This window comes from Agelaius phoeniceus, chromosome 2, assembly GCF_051311805.1.
Source record: "Agelaius phoeniceus isolate bAgePho1 chromosome 2, bAgePho1.hap1, whole genome shotgun sequence".
Taxonomy (NCBI): Eukaryota; Metazoa; Chordata; class Aves; order Passeriformes; family Icteridae; genus Agelaius; species Agelaius phoeniceus.
The window spans coordinates 117,419,680-117,444,072 of NC_135266.1; the positions used below are offsets into that span (position 1 = coordinate 117,419,680).

Genomic DNA, 24,393 nt, shown 5'->3' on the forward strand with positions numbered 1-24,393 from the left:
ACCCTTTCTAAGATCTTCTAATTGTATACAGCATTAAAAATTGTGTCAGATTTTTGTGCTGTGCACTTGTGAACAATTGGCACTGGGGAGCCAGGTTTTGCCCTGTGTTCAAGAATTATGGAGCCACAGAAGGGTTTGGCTTGGAAAGAATCTCAAAGTGCCACTCTCTGCCATGGCAGGGACACCTCCCACTATCCCAGGTTGCTCCAAGCCCTGTCCAGCTGGGGATTGGTTCATCCATTGCTTGACAGAGCAGATATAAATAAGGGAGAAACACCTCTGCACTTGGAACTGTCATTCTTTGTGGTGCTGAGCCCCGCAGACAGATTGTCACAGACATGACATCCCAAGTATATTTTTCCACTGGCTATGTAAGAACAGCCCTGGCACCCTGAGAAAAGTGATACAAAAGCTAAAACCCCCAAGAATGACAAACTCATGGCAAGAGTTTCCCTGCAGTTATAAAAGTGCCACACTTTAAACCAAGAACAATGAAGGAATAATTGGAACAGATGGCAATCCTCAGAGACAGTGCAGCCATTGGAAATGCAGCTGTGAAATATATTTATAAGATGCTTCTTGTATGAGAAGTGAACCTTTATATTTTTGTTAAGAAAAACCTGCAAAATTCAGGGGAATATATATCCCCAAGCACTGTGGAATAATCCAGCATCATTAAGCATCTCATAAACAACTGATTTCATAAACAAGATAAGCCTGCCACTATTCAGAGGGACCCCCAAGGCTCTGTTACTTCTCTCAGAGCATTCAAGAGTATTGATTGCACAGGCTGTATGGAAAAAAAAAAATTAAAAGGGTTGTCTGTGACCCTTAACACCAGATCTTCAGCATGGCTTAACTGCAGGCGAATTTAAAACCACAGGGCCTGTGACTCCAGAATTTCCATGTGGGAGCTGGACAGCACCTTATGGCTCCTGAAGAAACAGGGAGGAGAATTGGAGAATTCCTGAATCCAGGAAATGTATTATTTTATCAGAGCATCTTCTGCAAGTAAAATACAGCAGTTCTAGGCATCAGGAGAATTTCTCCATGGAAAGGGTGTCCAGGCCTTGGCAGGGGCTGCCCAGGGAGGTTTGGGGTGCCCATCCCTGGGGGTGTCAGAAGGGTCTGGGTGTGGCACTCCATGCTCTGGGCTGGGGACGAGGTGGGGATTAGGCAGGTTTAATTCCAGGATCAGTGCCAGGCTGATGCAGGTAATTCTAACACTAAAGCTCTTCCCAGTTCCTTGGGAGACTGCTAAGAAAGTAGATGAATGCACTTCTTGGCCTGAGAGGTTTGTTAATAGCTCAGAGGCCGTAAGTAATGTGCTGAATATTTAAAGAGGTGTGGAGATGGATTTGTGGGTGGTGGTAGAGCTCACCAATAAACCACCACCAGTGCAGCTCTCCAGACACTCTTGACAAACACTAAAAGCCAGTGCAGAAATCTGGAGGTGACTGTTACCCTCCAGATGAATTGTGGTAATCCTGATGGCAACATAAACACCCCAAGAAAGAATGAACAGCCTCACAAATCCTGTGCTGTGACTCTGGCTGCTCCACTTTAGCTCCCAGCTGTGTCCTTCCAGACAGGGGAAATGGATGAGTCCTGCAGCCTTACACATTGCAGGGGACAAGGCACAAACAATTCTGCTCTCTCTTCTGCGAGGCACTGCTGTTTTCAGTTGTAATAATTCACTCCTGTGTGCGAAGCCAAGTTTTTGGAGGTGTTTCTGGCCTGTTTTCTGTGCTGTTATTTTTGGGTCTTTAACAGCAAGCACACAAATCATCCATTCTTACAGCGGGCACGTTTTCCTCTCAGAGCTGGCTGCCTCCAGCAGTGCTGGTCTCTGGCTTGCCAGGTGGATTTGGGATAGTGTGACACACGGCTCCTGGCAGCTGTGGGCACAGCATGGCCCAGTGCTGGCAGTGCTGTGCCCCAGCAGCAGCTGAGTGCTGGCACAACACAGGAGGAGCTGCCACGTTCCTCACGCTGTTCTCCTCAGACAGGGCTGGGGGATGAAGGAAATGGAGAGCAGCAAGGGGGACCTGTGTCCACAGGACAAGGGGTTTGAACAATGTCTTGCACAGCAAAATAAGGAGCAAAACTGAAGCTGTGGGGCCGAATTTCCAAGGCTATTTCAGTGCATAAGGAGGTGCCTCAGTGAGATTTTTCTGAAGTGCCATGTGATCTCTTCAATTCTGGCACACAATCTGCCTTAAAGCTTGGTTTGCCTTGATGGAGTTGAGTTTGCAACACCTCTAATGTGCAGCAAAATGTGACTTTGGTGAAATAGCGGTTGAAGAGAATCTGAGAATCACAGAACTGCCTGGATTGGGAGGGACTTTGAAGCCCATCCAGTGCCATCCCTGCCATGGCAGGGACACCTTCCACTGTCCCAGGCTGCTCCAAGCCCTGTCCAACCTGGCCTTGGACACTGCCAGGGATCCAGGGGCAGCCACAGCTTCTCTGGGCACCCTGTGCCAGGGCCTTACACCCTCACAGGGAAGAACTTCTTTCCAATATCCCACCTAATCCTGCCCTCTGGCAGTGGGAAGCCATTCCCCCGTGTCCTGTCCTTCCATGTCTTATTAATGTGCTGCTAAAAGAGGGGAAAGGGGAAAGAAATAGCTGCAGGGCTTTCAGCTCTGCATTTCAGCCCAGACTCCAAATGTTTCCAGCTGTAGGGAGTCCAGCATGGCAGGATTTGGGAGCACACATGTGCCTTTGGAGCCAAACAGCATCTCACAGAATCACAGAACCATTCTTGCAAGCTCCCCCTCCTTGCAATCACAAAATCCTGGTCCCACAAAGTCTCTCTTACAAACACAGGCTGCAGGATTTTGGAAGATGGCTGAGCAGTGTGAGAACAAATCTAAGCAGGCTGAGCCACCAGTGTGACCCCACTCCTCACCAGACACTGCCCAGGCCCATAAAGCTGCAGAGCCTGCACACACATCATTTAGCAAATGGTGGCCTGCAAACCAAAAGCATGAAATTGTTCCTATTTTCAGTTTGCAGGGCCGCTATTATTGCAAATCACAATAAAAAGGACTTGTCCATACAGTGTTCTTACAAGCTGTAGGTAGCTGCAGTGGAGCTGTGAGTGTAAATGAGAAGAGAAAGTGTCTGAGTGACTGTGGACTCCTCTGAGGCAGTTCTCATTTACAGGCAGCAGGAAAAACCAACAGATGCTGAAGTCAATAGAAGGGATGAAAAGTGGAAATTCTCAACAAGTGCTCACAGCAATATTCAAATATGATGTGGAGGAATGCCTTAGCAAGAAAACCCACTGCCAAGGCTTAAATAAACCTCACTAGGAGACCCTAAAATTATCACGAATTCTCAAATAACTGCACCAGTGAAGCCTTCTGCTTCCAAGTGCCTAGGGCAGACACCAACAGAGATTCCCCTTTCCAGCTGGAATAATCCCCCCTGTGACAAGGGAGGCTTCTGCCTCAGAGGGTGGCAGCTCCTCCCTGCAGCACCACCAGGCCTCGCTGTCCCCTTGCAGGGTCCCCATACAGGGACAAGATCACCATCGCCATCCTGCAGCTGCAGGAGGAGGGCAAGCTGCACATGATGAAGGAGAAGTGGTGGCGAGGCAACGGCTGCCCCGAGGAGGACAGCAAGGAAGCCAGCGCCCTCGGGGTGGAGAACATCGGGGGCATCTTCATCGTGCTGGCAGCGGGGCTGGTGCTCTCCGTGTTCGTGGCCATCGGCGAGTTCATCTACAAGTCGCGCAAGAACAGCGACATTGAGCAGGTGAGTGAGTGACCCTGCCCTGCTCCATGGAGCGGGTGAGTGAGTGACCCTGCCCTGCTCCATGGAGCGGGTGAGTGACCCTGCCCTGCTCCATGGAGCAGGTGAGTGAGTGACCCTGCCCTGCTCCATGGAGCAGGTGAGTGAGTGACCCTGCCCTGCTCCATGGAGCAGGTGAGGGAGTGACCCTGCCCTGCTCCATGGAGCGGGTGAGTGACCCTGCCCTGCTCCATGGAGCGGGTGAGTGAGTGACCCTGCCCTGCTCCATGGAGCAGGTGAGTGAGTGACCCTGCCCTGCTCCATGGAGCGGGTGAGTGAGTGACCCTGCCCTCTCCATGGAGCAGGTGAGTGACCCTGCCCTGCTCCACGGAGCGGGTGAGTGAGTGACCCTGCCCTGCTCCATGGAGTGGGTGAGTGAGTGACCCTGCCCTGCTCCATGGAGCGGCTGAGTGAGTGACCCTGCCCTGCTCCATGGAGCGGGTGAGTGAGTGACCCTGCCCTCTCCATGGAGCAGGTGAGTGAGTGACCCTGCCCTCTCTATGGAGGAGGTGAGTGAGTGACCCTGCCCTCTCCATGGAGCAGGTGAGTGAGTGACCCTGCCCTCTCCATGGAGCAGGTGAGTGAGTGACCCTGCCCTGCTCCATGGAGCAGGTGAGTGACCCTGCCCCGCTCCATGGAGCGGGTGAGTGAGTGACCCTGCCCTCTCCATGGAGCGGGTGAGTGAGTGACCCTGCCCTCTCCATGGAGCAGGTGAGTGACCCTGCCCTGCTCCATGGAGCGGGTGAGTGAGTGACCCTGCCCTCTCCATGGAGCGGGTGAGTGACTCTGCCCCGCTCCATGGAGCGCGTGAGTGAGTGACCCTGCCCCGCTCCATGGAGCGGGTGAGTGAGTGACCCTGCCCTCTCCATGGAGTGGGTGAGTGAGTGACCCTGCCCTCTCCATGGAGCGGGTGAGTGAGTGACCCTGCCCTGCTCCATGGAGCGGGTGAGTGAGTGACCCTGCCCTCTCCATGGAGCACGTGAGTGACCATGGGAGGGCTCTGCAGCACACACCTCTGTGATGGAGCGTGCATTTCCCACTGCTGAGCTCCCGCCAGGCAGCCCTGGCTCTAATGAGAAATAATTTATTAATAACGACAGGGAAGTGCCTCACCCACGGTCCAATTAGTGCTGCTTAGCAGGGCAGTGCAGAACAAGGGCAATTAATTTCTCAAACAGTTTCTGCTTGAACTTCAGGACTTCCAGCATAAATTACATTGGAAAGGAATAAAACACAACTGGACTGTTGGGTCTTTTATATGGCATTATCACAAGGAAAGCACATCCAAATCCCAAGAGTAATTTTCCTCTTGCTCTAGAAAGCATCTTTTTTTCAGAGCCAGGGGTTTACCACTTGTGCTGAAGGATGCACTTCAAAGCAGGGAGATCTACTGAGAGGTGATGGATGCCACTGTAAAGTAAGATCGTGGAGCCAAAGAAGTTCTGGTAATAGCTCTGCTGAAGTGTAATGAGCAATTTAAAAGGGCAGAGGAAAAGGAAGGAAATGCTATGTGTAAATCACACCTTGAGCGTTGGAGCATTTAGTGAGAAGGGATCAATCCTTAGAACCCCTTTATAGAGCCACCAGCCCTGTGAAGGAGGCAGGGCTGAGCAGGAACTGGCAGAGTGTCCCTAAGCAGTCAGCCAGCCCCTCCTGCCCGGGGTAGTTTGTCCTGCTCTGTCCTGGACCCTGCTGCGGCCCTGTTTGGCTCCCTTCCCTCCAGCAGGACTTTCTGAGGGACAAGGGGACCCCACCCTGCAGGACCAGGGGGTGACCCTGAATCCCCAAAGGTTCCCATTGCCTCACTCCAGGCTCCCAGACAAAAGGTACCCACCTCAAAGCGGGTTAAGTTCCCTTTGCACTTTGAGGTGGGAAAGGCTTTTCTATGGGAGATGCCCCCTCCCCATCCAAGGTGTTATCCTACAAGGGTGGTGACATAAATGCCAGGAGTGGCTGTTGAGGCACAGACCCTCCCCAAAGGCAGCAGGGATGAGTGGGAGGAAAAAGGAACATTTTGAGCTTGTTCTGGGAGGTGCAGTTTGCATCAAAAGCAGTGTCACTGTCTGCAAAAACAGATGCATCTCATGGAGCAACCCCAGGATATGCCAGTCAAAGGGTCCCTGGTTTGGGATAAGGCAGAGATAAAGGATTAATGTATTTGCACATATTGCAGCTTTCTAATTAGTACTTTAGCCCGTTTTAGCACAAAATGCATAAAAAATGTATTACTATCTTTGTTTTGTTCCTGTCTCAGGAGATCGTTTATTCAAATACGTTTTGGAGAACAGTTGCAGCTAATTAAAATATTTAGTATAATTAAAAATGTTTAGTTTAAGTGCTAACATGGTGCAGACTAGCCTGGAAACTTTGCAGGAGTCTGTGCAAGGCACTGCCAGCCTGAAGCCAGGACTAAAGCAGACCTAAAGCTTTCTGCCAGGGGTGTTAATTTACTGAGCAATAAGTGGGGTGAATAACAGAATTCGGGGTGGCACACACGTGTGCACAGCCCCCATTTCTGCACCTGCACTGCTGCTGCTCAGCAAGGTGTTGCTGAATAATTAGAATCATCCAGTGAGTTAATGTGGCACATCCAGCCTCTTTTCCAGAAGCAATTTCACCGAGAGCACAATACCAGCAATTCCAGTGCCTCTCTCTGGTTTCTCTGGGATTGTTTTCTCTTTGCCCTGGTGAGATAAGCAGCTTAGATGGGAAACGCTGTGCAGGGTGTGTTATCACTTAGCTAATCCAAAGCATTGTTGAACGCAATCTGTGACTTTTCTGTTCCCATGAGTTGAGTCTCTTTTGATTTAAATGGCTTTTGAATCATTCTCATGCCTGTTTTCAGTTTTCCTTCGTTCGTTTATTTACTTTCTCCATTTCTCTTCTCTTGCATGCAAGGCCTTTTGTTTCTTTTACGGACTGCAGTGTAAGCAACCCCACCCGTCCAACTCCACCTCTGGCACCACCTTATCCACGGAGTTAGACTGTGGCAAGTTAATCCGGGAGGAGCGAGGGATCCGAGCGCAGCCCTCGATCCACACGGTGTAGTCAGGAGAGGAGCAAGGTGTGTGTGTCCGGGAGAGCCTCACGCAGGGTTAACGCAGGGGGTGAGCTGATCTGGAGCGAATTGCCAAAGGCCCGAAATCGGGCAGTTTAAATGGTGTCACAGGACATAATTACACCCCCAGCAGGGAGCTCGGCAGAGCGTGCTAGCCTTGCAGAATTATCACTGCCTCTCATGTGCAATTGGCACCTTGTCATTTCCTGGGGTAATTCACCTGCTTCAGGTAAGAAAAATTATTTCCCTGCTTTTCATCTCCTCCCCAACTCGAGCTAAACAGTGGCAGCCTCCTCACTGAAAGCAGGGAGGAGCATCCAGCTTGGTGCCTGCCGCAAGCAGGCCAGGAACCTCTGAATTCAGCAACCTCCCAAACACCCTGCAGGGCTCCATTAACTTCCTGAACCCCTGTTACAAGCTGCCAGAGACGGTGAGCAGGCATCTCTTACGCCCTGTGTCAATATTTAATGAATTTTAATTCCTTCATTTAAAAGGCATTACTCTAAGCCTGCAAGTAACTATCATCGCACAAAATCAGACACATCAGTTACATTTTATGCCATGTATCCATTAAGGACAAATTCAACAGGAGCACCCGCAGGCAACACCCACACAAAGCATTAGTAGAGCAACTCCATCGTCTTGTTTGAGCAATTCACGGGGTTCATTTGTAACACAGAAACTCCTCTGTGGGAAAGTCGGGCATCAGTCTATCCCAGACAGTAAAGCCCTGGCATTGCTTTGCATATTGCACCCTGGTGGCGTGTTTTGTGCAGGAGGCTGCCACTGGATGTGTTTTACACCCTGGGAGCACAACACTTGGATTTCCTCCAGCCCTCAGCCAGTCAGGGGCTGACAGGGCAGGGGACAATGGACTGGATGTGGCTTTGCCACCAAAAAACATATGTCAACAATCTGAGATGCACAAAGTGCACAGAAATGCCAGCTCGAGGGATGTCATCAACGGTGGCAAACCCCACTGTTCCCAAAGCCTGTTACCTGTATTCCATTGTATGCCATAGTCCCATCAGTGTCACCAGCTCATCATCTCCCTCCCCTCAGCCCTATTTTATGTTTTCCTGCCCAGTGGAGCTCCTGCTCATCAGACAGGTTACTGCTCTGTTCTCCTGGGGCCATGTCTGCCCCCTGTGCAGTCAGGGGCCTCGCTGGAGGGCGTCCCTTCACACCCAAAGTGCTCCCCCCTGGTTGGTGTCTGTGCACCTGGCTGCTGGGGCCAGGCAGGGCAAGCAGTGCCCCGTGATCTCCTCTCAGCCCTGTCCCAGTGCTGATGCTGCTGGCAGCAGGCTGGAGTGCTTTGTGACACAGCTCTGCTGCTCGCAGCTCGGCTGCTCCAATTCTCCCTGCCCATCCCAGGGTGGGAGTTTATGCTGCACTCCAGATGCTGCAAGAAATTGTCTTGCTCAGAATGATCTCTTAACTTGTTTGAATGGGGCCTTGAAAGCTTTGGCTCTCATAAAATGCTCCCTCTCGCCAGCAAAGACCTGAATTAGGTCTTCTGAATACCTGATTTAAGAAAACACTTTTTATTTGCAGCTTCCCAGTAGAAGAGACTTAAAACTAATTAAATTCAGCTCCTCTCAACTCTCAGAGGAGAAGGAAGATGCCTAATGTGTTTATCTCCATCATTGCTCCACGCAAGAAATGCTCTGGGCTGCAGCTTGGGCCGGTTTTGCAATTGTTCCTTAGATTAGTGCCGGATCCAGAGCGTTTCTGTCACTTGCTGGGTAAACATTGTCCCAGCTGTCAGTCCCACAGCCCCGCTGGCAGTGACAGCGTCGTTCCCTGGGTTTAGCTGTCCCACACACGGCCCCACAGGCTGGCAGCAGCTCCCTGGGGGAATGCCAAAGCTGCTCCTGCTATCCCCGACAGAGCCTCATCCCTAGCTACAAAAACACATATCAAAAACCATCACTGCTCAGGTGATGTGGGAGACCAGCAAGCAGCTTTTCTGATTTTCCTTGTGAACAGAGCACAAAGGAACAGCTTCTGTAAGCGGGGAAGAGTTAAATTAATCCCTGGGTTACTGTCACACTGTTTTGACAGTCACTGCTCAATAGACTCTGGCAGGTTAAAGGAGTTAATTTGGGGATCTCCTCATGCCACCAGCATATGCCTCTCCTCATTGCCATCTGTGTGACAGAATACTCAATGTGCCCCAGCAGCAGTTTCCTCACTAAAAGAAACTATTTCCGATAGTTTTGCTTTTGTGCAAAGGTAAATCCATTTTCTTTCAGCACAAGGCACAGGTCAGTGTCCCAGCTATGGGTGCAGGAGAAAAATCCTGACTTCTGTACTTCCTCCTCTGTCCCTGAGCTGCTCAGGAGTTCTTCCAGAATGAAATGGGCCCCACATCCTTTGATTTTCACAGTTACCAGCACTTCCACAACACACTGGGGTTTGGGTGGCTTCTTTATTGCTACTTGGTTGATTTTGCAAGCTATTAATAAAATGCCTTGTCCTCAGTGGTAGCCCAGCAGCAGAAGCAACAGATTGACAAATCCTGACTACAACTCCTTTTTTTTTTCATTGTTTCTACTTTATGTTATTTATTTATTTGTTTTTTCATTCTGAGTCTGTAATTCTCCTAAAGCTTAGCACAGACCTCTGCCTGGGAGTGTAAGGAAGGATTTGGGAGCTTCATGACCAAGCTTTAGCAGCTGGTGAAATGACCAAAGGGCACAGAGAAAGAGTCCCACACCACACAGAGAGCAGAACCTCGTCTGTTTTCAAAGGATGACACCTCCTTTTACACGCCATGGCCAGCAGCATTTTGACACTGCCAGAATGAGAAAGTTAAGCTGGCTGAAAGCAAAATGTTAAATTCATCATGAAGTTGTACAAGAGATTGATCTGTGCCCACTCTGCTCTTGTTCTGGGCAGACCACAGCAGTGGACTGACCAGCATGGGAAAAAAAGGGATTTTAAAGCAACCCTTTCAGTCTGGCCACCTGAATATGAGACAAAAGAACAGTATATTTCCCTTTTTAATTGAATTTTAATGTCAACATCCCCTTTTTGGAGGCTGCTTTGCAAGTGCTCCTCAGAGGACTTGGGCTTGGGCTCAGAGGTCTTAGGGTGTGTTCCTTGTCCATGGCTTTCCTATAAACCCCACACCATTCTGGATGAGACTGTGCTTGCTCTGCACCACTTTCCCTAAGAATACCTTGGAGTCTTCCTGATAATAATTATTTTAAAATTCAAAGCAGTTGGAAGTGGCACCATTGGGCACTCCAGATATGAAAAACCTCCCAGCAATATGTTCTGTGTATCTGTCTGCAGATGCAAAATGAACTTCAGGGGGTGTTTTGTGGAGATGAATGTGAAAGGCATTGTGGTGATTGCACATTCTGAGTAATAGGAATCCCGTTGGAAAATTAAAGTACCAGCCTATTAACAAGGCAGTAAAATGCACTCTTTCACCTGCAGAAATCATCCCTGTCTGCACTCTGCAGACAGTAATGGCTGGGATTAAATACAACACATTAGGAGGCTAGTGAGAAACACAGGGAAGGAAAATAAAAGACTGATCGATCCTACAAAGGGTTAATAGGACCCTAGTTACCACGGAGCTCTGGATCCAGTTTGTAATTCAGACTTTAAGACCAGTTAAAGCTGAGACCACAGAGAGCAGTAATCCGCTCAGAGCCCTTGGGTTCATTGGTTTGGGGAGGAGCGGTGCAGCTCTCCAGGAAAGCTTGGAGCACGCAGGAAGGGTCGGGAGGATACCTGCTCCTCCTGCTGCTCCAGGGGGAAGGAGCGCCGGGATGCCGGGTTTATTTCCCCAAAGGGAGGGTATTTAAATGACAATGGCAGCAGCAGAGGCCTGCCCACCACGGCTGCCATTTGAAAGGACAGCATGCACCGACCTGGCTGCGCCACTGGCTCTGGGCAGCGGCGCCAATTAACGGGAGTTTAATTGACCTCGGAATCGTAGATGAACAAACATGAAGCACCTCAGAGAAGGAGAATGTTGGGCTGGGCTGTGAATCTGGGATCTCAGCTGTGTGCAGCCCAGCCCACAGCACGAGGTGGCACACACAGGACCCAAAATTCACACCCACACTGAGCACAGGAGCTCGCTGCAGAACCAGTCACACACTTTATTTATTTATAAAGTAAAGGGCTTAAAGCTTTGTTTCCCCCTGCTGCCATCACTCGATTTTATATATAAATCATCTATTCATGTATATTTGCCCAGAACAAATATTGGGGGGGGGGTTTGCAAAGCCAGATACTTCCACTTAAAGGCTACTGGTGTTTCTTTCTGTTATACATAATTATTCCAACTGTGAATTTTAAAATATGTTTCCACTTACCCCAGATGTCTTTGTTAATGTTGTGATGGTGGGAAGAATGAAGATCTCTTCTTTCTTTCCAAGCCATTCAGCTCCCTTATTCTTGTGGTAATTATCTCCTTTCTTCACCACATGATATTTGAAAAGATTCCTTCCAAAGAAAAGATGAAGATTGAGACCTGCGCTATATTTGACAAATGTCCGTTCATTTCATGAGGGAAAAATAACAAAACCACAAAGAAACCTTAAAAAAACTCTTCTTTGTTTCCTCCAGCATGCTCATGGTTCTTTTGTGACTAAAGTATATGGTGTTTAAAACAAGATCTTTTCTTTTCTAAGGCCAGGGTCAACTGAGAAAGGGTAAGTGATGCGAGGCCACCAAAACATGGTGGACGCGCCTGTGGGGAATTTCAGAAACGTCCATCAACATCTTTAGTAGAGCCAAAGTTACATGAAAGTCAGTGGAAGATGAGTTAGGGAACAACCTCTGCAGTCACCTGTTGTGTCCAGGGATTTTTTCCCAGGTGGATCTTCTGAGGCCGAGCCCTGGCCTCACCTGAAGGCTCCATGAGGGCCTGGGCCAAGCTCTGAGGGCTCCGTAAGGGCCCCAGTTGAGCTCTGCCCTCACCTGAGGGCTCCGCGATGGCCCAGGTTGGGCTCTGCCCTCACCTGAGGGCTCCGTGAGGGCCCAGGCTGGGCTCTGCCCTCACCTGAGGGCTCTGCAATGGCCCAGGCTGGGCTCTGCCCTCACCTGAGGGCTCCGCGAGGGCCCAGGCTGGGCTCTGCCCTCACCTGAGGGCTCCGCGAGGGCCTTGTTTGTGCTCTGCCCTCACCTGAGGGCTCCGTGAGGGCCCAGGTTGGGCTCTGCCCTCACCTGAGGGCTCTGCAATGGCCCAGGCTGGGCTCTGCCCTCACCTGAGGGCTCTGCAATGGCCCAGGCTGGGCTCTGCCCTCACCTGAGGGCTCCGCGAGGGCCCAGGCTGGGCTCTGCCCTCACCTGAGGGCTCCGCGAGGGCCTCGTTTGTGCTCTGCCCTCACCTGAGGGCTCCGTGAGGGCCCAGGTTGGGCTCTGCCCTCACCTGAGGGCTCTGTGAGGGCCCGGGTTGAGCTCCAGCCGAGCTTTAACGCCATCCCCTCTCCCCACAGTGTCTTTCTTTCAACGCCATCATGGAGGAGCTGGGCATTTCCCTCAAGCACCAGAAGAAGCTGAAGAAGAGGTCGAGGACGAAGGGGAAGTCGTCCTTCCCGAGCATCCTGACGTGCCAGCAGCGGCGCACGCTGAGGAAGGAGACCATGGCGTGAGCCAGGACAGAGGGGACACAAGCTCCCCTTCCTCAGAGGCTCCCCGTGGCTCCTTCTTTTAACCTAGAGGTACAGCAGCTGAAGTGCTCGCCTAGACTGATGTACTACTGATCCTCCAGGATGTGTCTGGCTCTTCCTCTGGGCTGGATTTCTGTGCTCACCTGGTCTGCATCTCCGTCCCCTCCCCGTGCATCGCTGTATGTGCTTTCTAAATAAATAAATAAACAACTGACAGGGTTCTTTTTTCCAAGAATCTGGGAGTCAAACTTTTCTTTTCCCTGACTGCAGTGACCTCCTCCCTGTATCCCAACAAGTCCCATTTCCAGAGAAGCCTGGTTAGAGGTTAGGAAAGCCAATGTCCTCATTGGGATGGTAGGACAAGGGGGAACGAACTTCCCACTGCCAGAGGGCAGGGATGGATGGGCTATTGGGAAGGAATTCCTCCCTGTGAGGGTGGGGATGCCCTGGCACAAGGTCCCTGGAATTGTCCAAGGCCAGGTTGGATGGGGCTTGGAGCTGCCTGGTCTTCTTCTTTCCAATAAAGCAGCATCTTCTGAGAAGACAACCCTTTAAATGTCCAGAGGAAGGAAAGTGGGCTGCCTAACAAGCAAACAGGCAGAAATACTGCTGCCAAGGTTCTCCTGAAGCACAAGCCCCTGTGCAGGTCAGCGGGTTCGTGCTCTCCTAATTGCCAGAGCAATTTCTCCTAATTTTTAACGGGCTACCGGCTCCAAATGAAAAGGGAGGCTTGGCCCCCGAAGGAGTGATGTGTTTAGCAGTTAATCTCTGGAATCACAAGGGCTCCTGACTGCTAATCCAGCGTTCTGCTGTGCAGCAGGGATTGCCTGGAGATGAATGCCCTGCTCAGAGGCACAGCCCGGGCTCTGCTCCAGGGCACAGGGATGGCCCAGCAGCTCCATCTCCCAAATCCTGCTGGGGATCCTGCACCCACAGGGGCTGGGGCTGCCCCTCATCTCCCACAGACACCACACACCCCCCCTGAACCTGCCCCTCTGCAAGGACAGCAGAATACAGAGGCTCTGCTGCTTCAGAAGCACAAGGACCATGTTCACATCTGTTTGACACAGGCTCCTCTTGTCACGGATGTCACCACAGGCAGTCCCCAGCCAGGACAGCTTTCTGTCAGACACACTTGTTTCCTGCTCCCTTTCAAAATGAGCAGAAAATTACTTATCTTTAAAAAATTCAACCCCAGGTTCATGATTGATTAAATAATCTTTCCCTGCTGATTAAATCACTCTGAGCATCCCTAGGGGATGCTCTGAGGCTCGAGGAAATCTTTTCCAGCATGCTGTCACTGTCCCCACTTTTCCCAAATGATCTTTCCCCTTTCTCCAGACAGAAATGCCATCCCAGACAGAAACTGAGCCCTGCAAGGGGATCCTTGCTCTCCTCTAGACCCCAAAGTAATCTCCTCATTTCAGTGCACACCTGGAGCTCAGGAGCCGCAATCCTTTCAGCAGGGCAGTGTTATAAAGCCAAATATAAAGTTTATCTGGCTATGGAATTAAAGACAGCAAACTTGCCCAGCTATGGAGGGCTAAATTCGCTTTTCCATTTTCTCCTCTTACCATGCCAAGTGCCCACACCTCCAGCCCCCTGCCCAGAGCTGCACTGTGCCCCCACAGCTGGTATTTCAAGGGTCAAGGCTTGCTCAGGTAGGAAGAAAAATTAACTGGGAGACCATCCCTGTCAGCAGCACTTGGTGACAGCTGGCATTATCAAAATAAAATTGCTTTAAATAAATTCCTAAGCAGCGTGACCTATTTGCCACTTCATTATCTACAGGCTAAACTCAGTAAATACATGGCCTTTTGTTCTGTGCTCCTTCTATTGATTTTAATGAGACCCAGTGCTAGGGAAGAGGCATTCAACAGGAGGGCTGCATTCATTATTTATTTGGCCTTCAGCTTCATCTCTGCATATTTCTGCAGTTATTCCAATCAGAGTTTTGTCCAGGCTAATTCAGCCAAGGCAAGTGCAGGAAGTGACCTAAAGTGTTACCTGCATTTAGCTGAGGTGAACAATTCCCCAAAGTTTCCAGGAGAATCTGCATCCCATTTGCAATTGATTAAATATTATTTGGCAGGCTATTTGAGCAGTGAATTGCTGACATTTTGAGAAGAGCTATTTGATGATCTAACACAGACTTAAAATGTGGCCTTTGATTTATGCAAAATGCATAGAAAGTGGGCAAAATGAGGGGCTGAACTTCCTGCATCCATCTTGGCTGATTTTTTCTGCTTTCCTCACCTCCCAGATCCTCTGTGGAGAGATCTGGGGAGATTTTTCAGGTAGAAGTTGGAGCATCCCCCATTCTGCAGAGCTATTTCAAAATGCTAATAAATGATGACGCTGATCCAGATCCAAAGCAGCAGCAAGACATACCAGTCTTATTATTAATAGATGATCAATGTTTATTCAACTCAGGCAGTGCTGGGGTTTGCTTTTTGTTTAGGAAATCCAACAGCACCTTGGGAGTTGAGGGTTGTAAAGGGGATTTCCCTTTCAAATCTGTCCTTCCAGTGCTATTGGAAATAGCACAATAATTTTTTTTATGTGTGTATATATATACACGCACACATACAGGACCTCTTCTGCTCTTTCTAGACATATTCCAATGTCCTACACAGGGAAAGCAGAAAATTGAACTGGAAGGAGTCCTGGGAGGCCCCTCAGTTCCCCACCCAAAAACAGAGATGTAGATATCCCTGTGAGGGTTTTTCTTAGGATATTAAGGTGATAAAGAAATTGTAACTATTTTTTGTTGCTGTTGCTTAGGTCCATAGCAGATGAAGGGAAGAAATAGGGTGCTTGGGTCAGAATAAAGTCTAATCCCATAAACAGATGGAACCAAATTGGTTTTGCACCTCAACCAATGGCCCAAGAAAGCCCTGAAAGAGCTGGATGGTCCTGGATTTGTACACTTAGATAAAGTCCCAGGGGCAATAATTGTGGATAGGAGTGTGACTTCCCACCAAGCTGAAAACCTGCTCTGTGAATTTCATGGCAAAGAGATTCCTCCCCAGGTTTTCTGTCTTAGTTTGGCTAAACCAGAAGGACTGTGATTGATGACAGCCTCTTAGAAATTCAGCACTCTGAACCTGCAGGCTGCTCCACCTCTGAGAGAAGCATGAATTTACAGCTTTTCATTAAGAGAGCTATGCATTAAAAACCCCCAGGTTGCTCACAGAGAATGAAAACGTGCTTCTCTCTCATATCAGCTTCTCAAGCACTCATCATTTATTCCAGTCCTTAAGCTGAGCTGCTCAGCCTGCAGTCCTGGTGGCAGGGAAAGCCTGCCCAGGCTGAGCTCAGGTCAGGTCCCATGAAGCTGAGCTCTGCTCAGGAGTGAATGCAGAGCCAAGCAAGCAGCTGACACTTCCCATCCCCTCAGGCAGAAAGGGCAAGTGAAAGCAGAGGGAAACCCATTCCCAGGAATTTCCACAGGTGGAAATTGCACAGTGACCCATTCCAGAGGTGTTCAGCACCCAAAGTCATCACTGGCAGAGCCAAGAACCAAACTTGACAATGGCAAAGTCCCTGAGGAATTTCTGAACTAATTTGTCTTCTCTTTATTTAATTCCCTAAATAATAAGGACAAAATCATGACCAGCACCTCCCCAAGGATGTGTGTGCCAGGCTGTGGGCTTTGTATCCTGGCTGGAACTGAGCAGCACCTGGAGAACACTCCAGCACCAGGGGGCTGGCACCTCGTGGCACAAAGATGCTGGAAAAAGGCAGATTTAAAGGCATTGCTCAGTGACTGGAGCTCGGCAAGGCCCATCAGTCAGCATTATCCAGGGAACACTCCCCCTCCTTCTGAATCCCTTTAGTGGGACACTCCCTGGGAGAGCCCCACCGCCAGAAATGCACCAAGGGCTCAAATAAACTTTTCTCTAACTGTGGTTAAGGTGATGAAGGGAATTTGAAAAAGTAAAGGCATTTAGACACCTTCCAAATTAGTTTTTTCTTTGTTTTTAAGGTGATTGAGGCATGGCAGCTGAACTGACCTTAGTAAAGGGCCACAAAATCTTTTGCTCCATATGTAGGAAAGGGCAAAGCAACATAAAATCTTCCATGGCAAAGCTGATGTAAAATGCCTGTGTTCAACCACAAAGCCCCACGCAAAAAAAAAACAGAAAAAACCAAAACCAAAACCAAAAAGAAACAAACAAACAAAGAACCACCCACCAAAAAAAAAAAAAAAACCAAAAAAACCCTCCAACCAACCAAAAAACCCAACAACACCACAACCAGATATTTTGCCATGCAGTGGAAAAACATGTTCTGTATGCTCCTGGCTCTGACTGGAGCTCAAACTCTGCCTGCTGAAGGCTCCAGGACAGCCCAGAGGCCCTGAGGAGATGCTGCTGTTTGAGCTGGCTTTGGAAAAGGTGCTCTTCACGACCAGTAAAAATAAATGTGTCCACGGGCCATAGCTTGTGCAGATTCTCTACTGTTGTAAATCACAAGTGCACTTTTCCTCTCCAGATTCAAAACATGCAGATTGCCAGCAAGTAACCACAACAAACAAAGGAAAAGAAAAAAAAAGCCAAGAATAAGGCTATTGTAAAAAGCACAATTTGAACTGCACATTCCTTTAAATAAATAATGAAAATATTTTAAAATCATCAGAAAAGGAGATTTTGAAACAATTTTTCTTTTTTACAGATGCAGTAGTGGTTAAAAAGACCTGAGTATTCCCAGCTAAAAGACTTCCCACCAGAGCATATTCCTGACATTTACCAGGCTATAAACAAACACCCACTGAAGAGCAGCACGCTATCCTTAATTAAACAACAACAGTTGGATGGGGGAAGGAGCAGGAGAAGGAAATAATAATAATTTAGTTTAACTGGGAAAACGTGAACAGCCTTTTAATGCAGCCACAAGGGCAAGCAGTGACTCAGAACCACAACCTCTGGAATTAATGCTCCAGGCACCAAAGCACTGGGCAGGACTGGGCACAGGGGCACTTGTTGGATCAGGCCCCTTTTGTTGGTGGCACCACACAGAGTAGCCGTGTCTGTAGCCATTCCAGTAATTCCAGAGGATGGAAAGCTTCACTCTCATATGGCTTGTAAGAGTAAAAATACACTGGTAATAACTACACTGAGTAACCATTAATAATGGCCACACTAAATAACTATTAATAATAGCTACACTAAATAACCACTAATAGTAACTGCACTTGTAAAGGAGGATAATAAAATTCAATAAAGAAGAAAAGTTCCAATTTTTCTTTAAAACCAAAAAGAACTCTCCATCATTTAACATTTTAATTTGATGTTCTGGATAAGGCATTCTGCACAGGGACGTGGGAAAGTTAAAAAGTGGGTTCAAAAAGCTTGGAATTGTGTGCTTAACTCTTATAAAAAGTTCTAAGGCTTGAGATGCAAATTTGGAAATGGCTCACTTGGCACAGTGTCTTACAAGGGAGAGTAACTTCAAGTGAAAGCTTTAATTAGCACAGCATTTAGAAACGTTATTAAGTTATCTTTTGTGGAAAAAGCCCTGGAAAGCACAGTCTTAATGTAGCTGAGACATCCCCATTCCATAAATGAAAAATGGGAAGGACAAGATTTATTATCCTGAAAAGCAGGGGGACATTTACTTTAATGCATTACAGCAGCAGCTTTAAATAACCAACTGTGGCAGTCTGCAGGATGTGTTTTCAGAGCAGTTCTTTGCTTTAGCTGATCCCTGCATAGAAAACTCTGGATAGAACTGGCTCTGGAAAGGTGTGAACATCAATTCTGGACTTTCAGGGCTCATTTTCAGGTACCTGGAGGTGAATAACCACAGTCTCCCTTTTTCCCAGGTCTTTGGGATCTGTCTGGCCAGAGGTGAGAAGGAAGGGGGATGTATTTACTAATTCCTTGGGATGTATTTATTTTTTGGGGTGTGTTTATTCCTTGGGATGTGTTTATTCCTTGAGCCCACGGTGTGGGTGCCTCAGAGCATTTTCCAGGGTCACCAAGCAGGGCAGCACAAAGGAGGCTCACCATGGGCCCCAGGCTAACTGGGGCAGGGCTGGAATGCCAGGGAAGCCCCCGGGGGATGCAGGTGGGCTGAGCTCTGCAGACAAGACAATAGCTGGGTTTATGGGAGCACAGGGGAATAAATCACATTGTCCAGGGAAGGACATCAAATCAGGGTAGGGAAGCTTTGCACTAATCCTGTGTTGTAATGACAGCTTAGAAATTTGGAACTTTGATGAGTTCAGAGATTGACTTAAAGCTCTTTAATTTGGCTTCCTGGTATTTAATCTCTTAACTTTGCGTTCTTAATCAAAACTCGGGGCGGATCTTTAATCTAGTGTGTACAGACTGGAGATTAGAGGCCCTGAGCTGCCTCTGGCACACAGCTGGAGCTCCCCTTTGCTTTCTTCTGCCCCCAGAGGCATCCAGACCTGGGAAAGGTCTGGGGAGACAAAGGAAAGCCCGGAAATATCCTCTGGCAGAGAACAACTGCAACACTTCTCCCTCTTCAGCCAGGAGTTAAAATCCACCAGAGCCCCCGGGTGTGTTTCTTTTAAAACATTCCACAATTCGTTTCAGTTCCCTCCACTTTCCATGGTAGTCCTGGAAACACTTTATTTACCTCATTGTTACTGCTGGTTACCCTGCTTTATCTGTTCCTGAATTATTCAAATTACTTAAATAGGGGCAGAGTCTATGGAAAAGTAATTTCCCAACGTTCAGTAGGAGTTTTGAACTGTTTTCGACTTAGTTTGCTGCCAGTGAGCCAGAATTAAACTTTTCTTAATCTGGATTGTTTCCCTACAGAGCACATACAGCTGGACAGAGCAGCAAAAGTTATCTGGGGGTTTATTGAGAGGAACAGGGAAAGGTCAGAAGGAAAAAGAAATTTGCTACACAGACCAGCAAATAAACACAGGAAAAAACTGCTCAGTGAATAAAAAGAATGTTTCCAGTGTGGCTTCTGACACCCTGATTTTTGTGCAGTGCCTTTGCAACACAAATGTTACTCACAGAATACAAGGATTAAGATGAGATCTTCCTCCCGCCTTGAGGAAGATTAGGAAACTTTTAAGAAACATCCCTGAAATGATTAAGTCATCATTTAAAAACCTGTGTGAAGTAATTTTAAAAAACCGTGGGGAGTAATGACCAATGTTACACCACTTCTCCATGTTTTTCATATTGCCTGAGTAGCACAAAATAAATTTTTTAAGGGATGAAAACCTGCAGCAGGATGTCAGCAAAAGGGCAAGACTTCTCTCGAGTCTTGCACAATATGTTTCTCACATATATATATATATATAAAAAAAAACATAAATTATGGTTTATATACAGTGAACAGGAGAGTCCTGAATCCTGCTACACAGTCCTGCTGCACTTTGGTTTCTGATGTGAGAACAGAACCCAGGAGTTGGGTTTTTAGGGCAGGATCTTAGGCAGGATCTCCAGCTCCCACCGGGGCCCCTGCAGCAGGTGGCTGTGAATCACCAGTCTGGCTCCAGAAGATCACATTTCTCCCCAAGATTTTCTCCCTGGAGGTTGGAACATCCCAAATTGCATCTCCCCGGGAGGACAAACCCAAACTGCCACGGATGCCCTGGTCCCTGGCACAGCAGGGTTTTGATGGAGAGACACCCAAATTTGTGACCCTGCAAGCAAAACCCCAGGCATGGGAGTGGAGTCCTGGAATCCCAGCATGCCTGAGGCTGGAAAAGAGCCCTGAGCCCCAGCTGTGCCCCATGGCCACCTCCAGGGACCTCCAGGGACAAACATTTTCCCCATGAAGAGCTGCACGGGGTAATCCAGTGAGCAAGGAGCTTTTCTGGGATCGCAGACCTGATCCTCAGAGCAGGAGAAAAGCAGGATGAATGTGCTGCTGCCTTGTGTCATGCCTTGGCTCCACCAGGTTTCAGGCTGTGTCCTCACAGTTTTACAGCTGGCTGTAAAATGCACTCCCTCGTTTGAAGCAGAACTCTTTGGTTTCAAGATAGAGAAGAAATAATTTTTGGATGGCTTAAATAAAGGATTTTTCAAAGCTGTTTTTGTGATTGGAGTCATACACAGGTCATTATCCATTACTAAGGAAAAAAGCATGTGAAGTACTTGGAAATTACTCACAACTGTAAAGCAATAATCACCTTTGAGATAATGATTTTCTTTTTATGACACCACTACCCTCTTGCTTTTAGCATTTGCATTTTAATACCTCAAGAACAAAGACTTTCCCACTTATTGTTCCAACAAAAAGCTGCTTTCCAGTCTAGCATGTAATTTTTCAATCAAATTAATAACCCTCAAAGCACTTTTATTGCTGAGGGTATTTGAAGAGTTTTGTAAAAAGATAACTGGATTTTCTGTAACAATATGGGGGAAAAAAAGAGCCACATAGATGTGAACTAACAAGTGGGGGAGTTTTTAAACTGATGGATAATAGATAAGGGATAAGTTCCTGCCAGCACCTGTGTGTCGCTGAGTTGACAAATATTTTATCTGTGTAAGCAGATAAATACGACCTTGGAACTTCTTCATTCTTCTTTAAATACACTCAATTAATCTGGCACAGTGTTAGTGTCACAGATCCCAGTGCAGCTTCTCAGCAAAATAATGACAATTAACTTCTCAGCAAAACGAGACAATTCAACATCTACGTTATAATAATTATTCTATTATTTATATTTATATTTATATTTATATTTATATTTATATTTATATTATTACTGTTTTATCTCCACTAACTCTTTGTAGGCAGCGTTTCATGGCACCAGCTCAGAGCTGGAAGTAATGCTCTGTAAAAGGGGTAAATTTTTTTTTGCAAATCTTTTCTTCAGAACTTTACAACCTCTTCTCCTTTGGATAGAAGCTCCTTGAACTAATAGCACATTTAATATTAAAAAGTGCTTAAAATTTAATATTAAAAAGTGCTTAAATGTGCATCCACATGCAGGACGCGGCACTTGGCCTTTTGTTTTGCCCTATTTGTCCACCAATAGTTGAAATTCCCTTTCCCGCTGGATTTCTCGGGGGTTTTTAAGGCAAGGCGTCGGGATGGCGCTGCTCTCCCGTAGGAGCAGCGAGGCAGCGATTCCCAGGGTCGTGCTGCCATCTGCGGTTCCGAACTGGAAAGGAACAGGGCCAGGGACACCTTCCACCAGCCCAGGCTGTTCCAAAAAATTAAATCGTCATTTAAAAAAAAAAAAAAAACAAAACAAAAACAGAAATATTTTCTTTTTTTTTTTTTTTTTTTTCTGTTAAGAAAATAATGGAAATGTCTCTTCTTGCTGTGGAAATCCTGTGATTTCCCAATTCCCATTTCCCAGAATCTGACACATCCTGGTATTATTTCCTTTTAAGCAGAGAGGACGAGTTGTTCACTTCAGTTCTGATGGCCCTTTCCTGTTGTCCTCTATGGGCATTACAAACACAGACATCAAAAGGCAGGATCCAAGCAGGGATTCAGAAGGCAGCCCCAAAATTCATAGAGGCAAGGCAGCTGATTACCACCAGCCCCCCCAGTTTCAACCCCAGCTCTGCAAACAATTTCTGCACAATTCCAAACATTTGCATCCCACCTTTTGGCTGGCACTCTGTGAGGCATCAGCGGAGCCCAGATGTGAAATCCCAGCCCTAATCCAGCTGGTTTTTCCAGCCCCACGTGCAGAAAAGGATCAGCCCCAGCCCCACAAGTGGCCACAGGTCCCATTTCCCACGCAGGACACGGAGCTGCTCCTTTCCAATCCCAGCTGAAGCCTTGAGCCAAGAGCAGACTGGAATAAGCAGCAGAACCTGGGAAGTTGTGGGATCCCTATTTTCCAGTCTGGAAGCCTGGATTTCTTCATCTGTGCACATCCCAGACCTCAGATGTGAGATTTGGCAATCTCTTTGCACCAGTAAATGCTGCTATCATTTCCTGTGAGCTGCTCCCCAGTGTTCCAAGGAATTTTCCTCCCTACACAAATTCCAGAGCACTCAGCCCCCTCACCTGACCCAGACCCTGCTTTCTGTAACGGGAATTACCCTTTGGGGAGGCATTCGGGGGCCAAAAGCCCAAGGAGCAGCAGGAAATCCCTTGGCCAGAAAGCGGCAGCAGCAGGCAGGACACGGCTCCAGAGGCACCCGGACCAGCACTGCCCTGCTCTGAACATTCCCTGGGTTTTTTGGGATCGGGCTGGGCTGAGGGGTTTCACACTTCCACCCTCCCAGGTGTCTCCAAGCCCTGTCCAGCCTGCCCGGGATGGATGGGCATCCCTGGGGCGCATCCCGGCGGTGTCCCGGAGCTGGGACACGGAGCAGCGGGACGAGGCGCTCTGGGTACCCCCTGGCCGTGGGATGGAGCTCGAGCAGCTCGGAGCGAGAGCTGAGTCATTAGATGGTGCTCTTCTTCCATGGAATGTGGCAGCGGGACGTTCCCGCCTCTCCGATCCTGGGTATCCCCCTTTCCCTGCCTGGAGGATCCCGTGTCGGGGCTCTTTGGGTAGAGGGGAAATGTGCCCCTCGGAGCTGGGACAGCCAGGAGCTTCTTGGGGCTGCAACTTTATGGAATCCAAGAGTGAATTTGCCCGGGCAAAGCTTGCCTGTGTTTGTGCACCTGGTCTGCTGGCAGAGCTGGGGGTGTTCACCCGGGGAGGAGCAGCTCCAGGGAGAGCTCAGAGCCCTGGCAGGGCCTGAAGGGGCTCCAGGAGAGCTGCAGAGGGACTGGGGACAAGGCATGGAGGGACAGCACACAGGGAATGGCTCCCACTGCCAGAGGGCAGGCATGGATGGGGCTGCCTGTTTGCTCTCGTCTGGAAACGCCTCAGTGCTCAGAGCAAGAGAGTACTGGGGAGACCTTGACAATATATAGTCCAGGGTTAGATAAACAAAGTTTCCCCAGGATTACACCACGGCTTCAAAGTTTACAGAAAAAAACACCCTGCAGATGAAGCAGATTGAAGGAGAAAATGAACCCAAGGAAAGTGCCCTGGAGGAACGGGACCCTTGCAGGGAGGGGAGAGGGGACTGGAGCTGGAGGGAAAGCCAAGCCCAGTTGGGACTGGGGCAGTGGAAGCAGCTGGCAAAGCCCTGGCTCAGCAAACCGCACACTCTGGCACTCTGGGACTGCAGGGAAAGGAAAGCAGAGAAATAAAAGAAACCCTGTGGAAAAAAATTGCAAAAGTCGGATTTGCTCCTTTTGCTGAGGAAGCCCCACCTCCGCAGAGCCATCCCCACCTCCGGGCGGGCAGAACAGCAGCGCATGGCCCCGGCTGCGGTGGCAGGGGCAGAGCCTGGCTGCCTGGGCTGAGCGAGCATCGGGAGAGCCCCGGGAGCAAGGGTGAGTGTGCAGAGCTGCCCGCCGAGGGACGATGGCTCCGCCGCCCCTCGGGCTCTCCAAAGGTGAACTCCGTGCTCCTGCAAGGCTCCGCTGGGGCTGGGAGCAGCTCCAGGGGCAGAAAGAGGAGCGTCACCGTGCCTGCTCCGTGCCAGCCTCTGCACGTGTGCTCTGTCGCTCCCTCTCTGCTTGTGCTTATTTGTCTGAGGGTCTTTTCTCTTCCCACTTATTTCTCCCGCTGCAGGGAATTTTCCCATGTTCCCACTGCTGCCCCGCTGGCTTTCTCCCGTGGTTTCACTTCTCCTGTAAGGGCACTGGCTCTTGGCAGCCCGGATCTTGGGAAGAGGCAGCGTGGATCTGACCTGTGCCTCGCTGCCACAGGGAGCCTGGCCGAGCCGAGCCTCTCCAGCAGGGATGAGAGCTGATCCCGCAGCCCCAGAGTCATGGAAAGGTCTGGGCTCAGTGCTGAGCGGCTCCTGCCGAGTTTTCCGTGGCTGCAGGGCTCTGGGAGCAGCAGCTGCTGGGTTCCTGCTGGCTCCTGCAAGCGGGGAGCTGCTGTGTCGCCTCAAGCCTTTGGGATGGGCTCATGGTCCGGGAGCCAGC

The 24,393-nt window shown here is 48.9% G+C and overlaps 2 protein-coding genes and 1 long non-coding RNA gene across 7 annotated transcripts in view; 2 read left to right on the forward strand and 1 right to left on the reverse strand.

Annotated features, from left to right (window-relative positions):
• Nucleotides 1-12,730, forward strand: part of GRIK1 (glutamate ionotropic receptor kainate type subunit 1) — a 102,266-nt gene extending 89,536 nt beyond the window's left edge. For 2 of the 4 annotated variants that reach the window (XM_077174629.1, XM_077174631.1), the window contains 3 exons: nt 3,515-3,765; nt 6,700-6,865; nt 12,322-12,457. In XM_077174629.1, coding sequence (XP_077030744.1) covers nt 3,515-3,765; nt 6,700-6,849 — 401 coding nt within the window. In that variant the 3' untranslated portion in view covers nt 6,850-6,865; nt 12,322-12,457. Of the gene's footprint in view, nt 1-3,514; nt 3,766-6,699; nt 6,866-12,321 lie in introns of all 4 variants that reach the window. The other 2 variants (XM_077174628.1, XM_077174630.1) reach the window with 1 other exon arrangement.
• LOC129117577 (uncharacterized) overlaps nt 1-24,393 on the reverse strand; it is a 444,593-nt gene that overhangs the window by 129,475 nt on the left and 290,725 nt on the right. The gene's annotated exons all lie outside the window — the stretch shown is intronic.
• The window catches only part of SLCO2B1 (solute carrier organic anion transporter family member 2B1), a 30,283-nt gene continuing 29,578 nt past the window's right edge, over nt 23,689-24,393 (forward strand). Inside the window, exon 1 of one of the 2 annotated variants that reach the window (XM_054654430.2) lies at nt 23,689-23,793. The gene's annotated coding sequence lies outside the window, so the exon portion shown is untranslated. Of the gene's footprint in view, nt 23,856-24,393 lie in introns of both variants that reach the window. The other variant, XM_077174633.1, reaches the window with a different exon arrangement.